Source organism: Hetaerina americana, unplaced genomic scaffold (genome assembly GCF_022747635.1).
Source record: "Hetaerina americana unplaced genomic scaffold, ioHetAmer1.1.p SCAF_2, whole genome shotgun sequence".
Taxonomy (NCBI): domain Eukaryota; kingdom Metazoa; phylum Arthropoda; class Insecta; order Odonata; family Calopterygidae; genus Hetaerina; species Hetaerina americana.
The window spans coordinates 107986004-107993868 of record NW_027286763.1 but is presented as its reverse complement, the minus strand read 5'-3'; the positions used below and the strand labels follow the sequence as shown (position 1 = coordinate 107993868).

Below are 7865 nucleotides of genomic sequence, written 5' to 3'. Positions count from 1 at the left end.
TCAGGATGCATCTTGGATAATTTTTATTGACTATCTTAAAAAAGGAAAAACTATCAATGGTGAATATCATAGTATGAGCAAAAAAATCAAGCAAAAATGTCTGCATTTTGCTAGGAAAAAAGTTTTTTATTTTGACAATGAAACAGCTAACAAATCCATCATTGCAATGGCTATATATCATGAATTAAATTTTGAATTGCTGTCTTATGCACCTTATCAGCCAGATTTAGCCCCCTTGGATTATTTTTCTATCGCAAACTTGAAATAAAAGTTCAGTGGTCCAATACTTTTTATCTGTGAAGAAATTATGTTGGCAGTTTATCTATTTTGAGGAGCAAGATGGCTCAAATTATAAAAGGGTATTGAAGTGTTTGAGTATCAACGAGAAAAGTATATAGACATGAAAAGAGATTAAGTTGAAAAATAAATAGATTTTTTCTAAATTTTTGTGTTTTGCATGCTTGGTAGGATAATTCTAGGACCACCCTCATATTTAAGTTTTCCTTTTACTCCACATAATGCCTTTATCCACTCATTACAGACAATGCATTTCATCAGTATAGACACTATATATCCAACATTCTTAATCTTAACTCATTGTTCTGCCAAATGTGTTTATTGAACGTATCATGAATTTCTTTAATGTTCCAAGATAAAAATTGTATTTTGAAAAAATAATTATATATATAATAGTGGCAAGTATAGTTTTAAAAACAGGGATAAGTAAAATAATTAAGTAATATAAATAAATTTAAAAAAGGGATAAGTATTACTACAAGACCTGCTAACAAGTTATGGGTATAGGAAAATATGGGATAAAAGAATTATATCGTAGTATTGACATGAAGGAAGTATTTGGCCAAAATATTTTACAAGATCAGTAAATGTCCATTTAAAAATGGTGAAGGCTTCAATTTCTAAGTAATACGAAAATATATGGTCCATTATAAAAGTAATGCCCATGATTTTATTGCGACTTAACTATCCAAGGCAGTGCAGTAAATCCTTTCAAGAAATGTGGTGGGTGATATCTTTCAATGTAGCAGGTCACCAGTTTGCTCCAAGCAGTCTGAATAGAAAGAAGTATCTCCACATGAAGTGTGTTCTTTGACTTTGTAATTTGATGCATGACATAGGCAAGGTCCACCATGATAGCCACATATCCTTCATTGTTACCAACTGCCTGGCCCAGAGCACCCATCCAAAGAAAGAGACTTTCCCATCTAGAGGAATTTTAGGCTGCCTTTCAGGCATGGCATATGCATCACCAAAAGTGTTTTTATGCAGGGAGAGAGTATTTGGAACACTCTTAACCATCTGTACAGGTAGATAAATCAATAAATCTATTTTTTCAAAGATATAAATATATTCATGCCCATAAGTTTCACAAAGAAACATGTCTATTTGATATTGTCAGGCTTGACATGGAAATATATTATCACTGACATAAAAAAACAATGTATCTCTCTAAATTCTATTTAAATAAAAAAATTACTGGTAAGGAACATTGGTGCTGTTACCTCAATGATAGCTGTATATTTACTGATATTTTAAAAACGTGGGTTTATAGAAATTGAAATGAAGAAAAAGAAAAAAAAGGAGGTGCTAATGGTTGAGTGAGATGGGACTGTAAGAAGAAATCCGAAGGAGGCAGGAATGATAGACTCAAAGGGCTCCTTAATCAAATTGCATTAGTCCAAAGCAATTGAAAAATAGCATGCTTGCAGACAATACCCTGGCATTAAAACTGCCCTTGTATCAAATTTAATATTCACAAAACAAAATATCATTTAAGTTAACGGTATCAAATGGCATTTACAATTTAGCAACGAAAACAAGGTACTTGCAGTTTCACTTTTGAATATACTGGTGGCATATTAACCAACAGATCTACATCACTGAAGGCAAAACCTTGAGGGCAGTGAAAGGGTTTTGTGAAAAGGAAAAGCAAAAAATAACATTTATGAGGCCTCCTTACCTTGTTCCTGTGACAGATCCACTCCCACACATCCTTTTTCCTGAGGAATGTCAAGATCCCACTCCTTCTTAATTATCATTTCTTCAGTAAAGGCAAAGCATAATTTATCATCTTGCAAATGATCCTGAAAAAATACAGACAAATATTACAGGTATATCCAGGACAATCACTCAGTAAATGCCTACTTAACTCTCTTGGTTTGAATTAAAAATTGGGCAAAGCTGTATGTTTCATGCATTAATTTGAAATAATTTTATCAATTATGCATGGAAAAAAAAATGTTTTCCTCTTAAACAAGTTTCTTCTCATGATTGCAACCATTCAAAATCACTGATACCATGATATGGGCAACATTTTAAGTTCAAATTCTATGGAGTAGACACCAGGGTTCAAGGATGGGAAGTAAATGAAACCATGTATTTCAATGGAATTGACATAGTTGACATTGGTACTTACATTCTGCTAATCACTAATTTAATCAAAAGAACAGGATTTGCAGCCATTTTGAGTCATTAGAGGTGAAATGAAAGGAAAAAAAAACTACAAAGTTTGAAAAACATGGTACATATACATAATACCCTGCAAGCTGCCGCAGGGTGTGTGGCGGGGGTGTTAGGTTACCAACCGTAAAAAGGAAAACACCTAGGTATTTTACCGTATCAACTACTGCTAGGTCACCTCCAGCTAATTTGTAAGCAAATCCCGTTGATCTTTTAAAGAAATTTACCACTGAACATTTATTATAATTTAGAGTCAATCCCCAGTTAGAACACCATTTAGTAATGCAATCTAAATCCTGCTCTAGAATAAAACGATCCTCATCCCCAGATATCTCCCGATAGATCACCGTGTCATCCGCGAACATCCTAATTTTACTTTTCACTTCGCGGTTCAAATCGTTAACAAAAATCAAGAAAAGCAACGGCCCGATCACACTTCCCTGAGGTACCCCTGACGTGACTCGAACGCTGTCGGAACTAGTGCCATCAAGGACTACCCTTAGGTACGAGGCAAGAAGGAAGAGGATTTTTGGGAGAAATCCAAACAAAGGAGGTAGTAGAAAATAACAATGGATCCAAAGATCATATTGATTGGCAGTGGGATGTTTAACACAGCCCCTCAGGGATAATGCCCCAGGCAACATTTCCTTTGCATTTGGCCAACTTCTTGGCTAGGAGCACCATCTCAGTGTTTTCCCAGCCCTGACTTGGCTTCAAACAACTTTTTTGTTTCCCTGATTATTGAAGAGAAAGCTGAAAGGAAAGTATTGGAGCATTTCCAAAGGAAAGCATTTGGAAAAACATGTTACACTGTTCCTGAGAGCAAAATTTGTATCAAGGAGTAGCATGGTGCCTTCAGAGGCATGGCAGAAATATCTTTGGAAATGTATTGATACAGGGAAAGAAGAGGATTTTGAATAATTTTAAGTATTTGCATAAGTACATAAATCTATTTTTCCCAGAGAATACACATCACTTTTATACTGGACCATGCATGTACACTTACCATAGTCCCTGCTTCTTCACTGCCTGACCAATGACTGCAACCTTCCTGCATTGATGTGACCATTAAAGATTCAATATCCCTTACAGGAGAAGCAGAGCACTCACTGGCAGTGCCAATTTCCTCTTTGACATTGAACATGTCATCTGGTAAGTTCACAGCCCTATTGTCAATAGCATCACTGACAGTGAGGTCATCACAAAACTCTTCATTGATTTCATCAGGAAACTAATTCAAGGCATAAAAATATTACAATTCAAGAAAATCACATTGTAAACATTTTAAAATAAGAGCATTATGGTAACAAATCTCTCCTGCTTAACTGCTACATATATTACTAATACAAGAACTATTAGGGACTCACTCATTTTGTAAAAAAATAACACAAGTGACTAAAAAGGTATTCTTACTGCTCACATCCATCCAAATATCCATTAAAAGGGTTTCATATTACTATAAGGTGATCTACAATTACAGTAAGTTTCGGTAGGGACACTGTTGTTTTATTTTATTAATCTTGCCCAATAAATACAACAGCACCCAATATAATGGGTTAAATAATAAACCGATGTAAATCACATTTTGATAAAAAGAACCATTGTGAAAACACCATGCAAGGCAATGGAAATTCTAAAGAGTAAGGATGAAATTGGTGCACCACACAAGAAGGAAGACTTGATTGTTATTTGTCCCATGTCATTGGATTTATACTGTTATTTGACTAACTAAAAACGTAAATAAAAGATTAACACTCGGTCATTAAGTGAGAAGGGAATGTCGTTGGCTAAATTATTTATTCAAATATGATTTTTTGTTCAATGTCTGAATGATTTTTGTCCTTAATTCAAACAGTCAGGTAAGCTACATTTTCAAAACTTTTAAAAACAAAAAAAATTACCTCCCGCCATAAAGTATACGAGAAATTATATTAGAATTTCAATACCTCCATTTTTCCCCTCTGAAAGAGTGAGTCTTTTCGCTAACCTTTAAAATGGCTGCGATTGATCACAATGATCGTAGTGACGAGAAAATGGGTTTTCAACGTGTTAATCGAAGAAGATGCAACGTAATATTAATTTTTGCCAAAAATTGTCCCCGCTTGTGACATGGTTGATTTTAATGGAGACAACTGACCTCGTGCCGATTAGTTATCCAGTACTTGGTTGCAGGATTGCGCCCCTCTTGGATTCGATTATAGAAAACAGACAAACACTCGGCACATCGACGCTTAAACAGCCGGAATTCTGTAAGCTTCTCCATGCAGTTAGAACACACCAACCAGGGATAATCTGCATCCTCCACAACCTAATAAAATATTTGAATAAGATATATTAGCAATAGAATACACCAAATTCCTTTCACTCTTTTACTTTAAAGTATCACTATACTTTTTGAGAAGCGTACTGAATATATAAACCAACTACTAAATTATTCAATTGAAGACAGACATAATTTAAACAAACACGTCACACGGACAACTTAACTTACTTTAACATCTATTAAATCCTCTATAGTCTTTTCCAGCATGAATTGCAATTGACTATTCTCGCCGAACACATTCATCAACAGTCCGCGACTGTTTAAACACAATCTGCAGAGTTTAAATTCGCCCTTATCGCACATCCTGATCGTTTGAAAGTACCATGAATGATTTACTGAAAAATCTAACGTTAAAATTATGATGACAATTTTCTTAATTTACTCGAATTAGTATTAAAAGTTACTAAAACAACACTAGCATACAAAATAAGCCCCTTTCCAGCCGGGCACTTGCATTTCGTTATTCATCTTTTCATTTTATTACCGAAGTTTTTCTCGACATTCAATCGATTGACAAGAAAAGAGTCCATCTCAATCCGGGTCACCTATATGAACACATCGGAATTATTAGACGTACCACGTTACTAGAAGGACTTAAATTACATTCAGCTTACTTTGAGATGTTAATGAGCTGATGGAGTATCACTGGCATCGTATAATATTTAATTGAAATTGAAAAAAGATTCAGTTCGTCAATGTCCCGTTCCAAGGTTAGGGTCTCTAAGATGGATATCGTAATGAAGGAACCAAAATCAATAACCACACAGCAGGACTTGGAATATGTATACATTGCTCTGGAGCTAAGATAGCTATGTGTATGAATACTGATTATTTTGGGTGTTATACTTAGGAGTAACGATATCCAAATGACTGCTCTTTAGAAGACTTATAATATTTCCTCCTGATTTCCTGTTTATTTATATGCTTTCAACATATTGAAGGTGTGACTTACTTTTCTTTTTCGAAGGCAAAGCAGTTCGTAAGAACACATTCTTTTCAAAAGCTGGAGAATGTGATAGGGACCTAAGATGGTGCATCAATTACATTGGTGTTTGCATGATTATAGCTAAATAATTTTGAATAAGTTAACCTCTTAATAATTAAATCATTAGTGCTAACTGTAAACCATTTAAAAGAGTTTTATTTGACTTCAGCATATGTATTACCTTTTAAACACAGCGGGACCGCATCAACGTTCGAAGAATCATTTAGACGTGTATTCTGAAAGGAACCGAATGTAAACACGGCACAGGAGAACTTGTAAAAATTGATATTACTCTAAAGCTACAACGCCTAAACACTAATGCTTGCATAAATGTATGGTTACTCTCTTATTTAGCCAACGTAAATAAAATCTTTGTGAAACTTTTGATCCGGTCTTTCGAATTTTGTCTGTAGATGGAACAATGACGGAACTAATTGCATTTTTTCAATGTCAACCTATATCAAAAGAGGCCTGTCATACCTAACCACCAAATAAACATATTAATACAGATAATTTTTATTTTCCTTTACTCAAATACTAGAGTTCATTTATGTGATCCGGGTTAGGATGGCCTCTTTATATATCAATCTATACCATTACAATTCAAAGAATGGAACAGATGAAGAACGAAATGCAGGTGCTCAGCTGTTTAGTTGTTTATTTTGTGATTCTGGCTGCTTTAATAACTTTTAATGCTATTTCGTAAAAATCTTAAGTTAAAGATTAACTAGTTGGTTTATATATTCCGTACACTGTTGTAAAAAATTATAGTGATATTTAGACCAGAGGAGTTTCGTGCATTATGTGGTTCATATCTATTTATGGAAAACTTAATTAGGTTGTGAAGGATGCCAATTATCCCTGGTTGGTGTTTTCTACCTGCCTGGAGAAGCTTACGGAATTTCGGCTGTTTAAGCGTCGATTTGCGGAGTGTCTCTCAGATTTATATAGTCTCATCCGAAAGGGGTTCAATCCTGCGATGGAAGACTGGATAACCAAACGAGAGGAGGTCAGATGTATCTATTAAATTGAACGATATCAGTAACGAAGACAATTGGTTGAAAATTGATAATTCTTTGCATCTCCTTTGATCAATATGCAGAAAAACGATTTTCTTGTCAGTATAAACATTGTGATCAATCTTAATTATTTTATAGGTTAACGGATATAGTCTTTCTTTCGGAAGGAAAGATGGATTAATTGAAATTTCTGTTTTTAGTTTCTCGGATAATTTATCGCGAGTGGATTTTCATGTTTTATATATGCAGTTTCTGTTATTCCCAAAATGAACGAAGGAATTTACGATAACATTTGGAAAAAATGTTATTTTAAATTAATAATTTATCCGATGAAATTCCATTCTTACTTCCAAAGTGGGTTTTCACCTTTTATTTATTTATTTATTCAGTCCAAAACAGCATCACGCCAAATATGTTGGCATTAATCATTCAGTCTACCTTCCTGTAGAGCAAACTAGTTCCACATTTTCTCCTTAGATTTTCGATGCCTTCCCACTCTTTTTGCAATCGTCCGTTTTACCTTAATGTTATTTAACTAAGTTTAAATATTTGTGCTTTCTTCTATTTAACTATTTTGCATTCAATCATTCGTCTCTCAGCTATTTTTCAAAACATCTCGTCCATAAATACATGATTCCCTTTTGTTTTTCTAGTCAGAGTGCATATATTTTTTGTGTGTTTCGTATAACCTTTTTCAATGTATTCAAATTTGTCTTCGATGGTACTTAGCTCCTTTCCCTCACTTATGATTGTCTCTACTGTCAGCTGATACTCCTTCCTTGTTTTTCCAGTTAATGATCTTTTATTCCATTTTCTAATGCACGGGCCCTGCCGTCTAATCTAATAATCTGTGACTTCCTGAGTGACCTGGTATATTTCATGCATACAAATGCCTTTTGTGGTGTCTAAACCAGGTATTGTGATAAATAACTCCCCGTCTGTCTCCTGCAGAACTCAATTGCTTTCTCGGTACAGTCAGTCATTGTACCTAAACCATAGTCCCTCACCTCATCATCATGTCTTCCTTTGCCTTTATTGCATACCAATCCCCTATTACCAT

The 7865-nt window shown here is 34.5% G+C and overlaps 1 protein-coding gene across 2 annotated transcripts in view; it reads right to left on the bottom strand.

The window, feature by feature from the left end:
• LOC139687802 (zinc finger protein 431-like) overlaps nucleotides 1-6123 on the bottom strand; it is a 16883-nt gene extending 10760 nt beyond the window's left edge. Inside the window, exons 1-4 of one of the 2 annotated variants that reach the window (XM_071585112.1) lie at nucleotides 5968-6123; nucleotides 4616-4786; nucleotides 3485-3709; nucleotides 1979-2102 (exon numbers count right to left, since the gene is read on the bottom strand). In XM_071585112.1, the coding sequence (XP_071441213.1) occupies nucleotides 1979-2102; nucleotides 3485-3709; nucleotides 4616-4741 (475 nt within the window). In that variant the 5' untranslated portion in view covers nucleotides 4742-4786; nucleotides 5968-6123. Of the gene's footprint in view, nucleotides 1-1978; nucleotides 2103-3484; nucleotides 3710-4615; nucleotides 4787-4969; nucleotides 5206-5967 lie in introns of those variants that run through there. The other variant, XM_071585111.1, reaches the window with a different exon arrangement.
• Between the last annotated feature and the right edge of the window lie 1742 nt (nucleotides 6124-7865).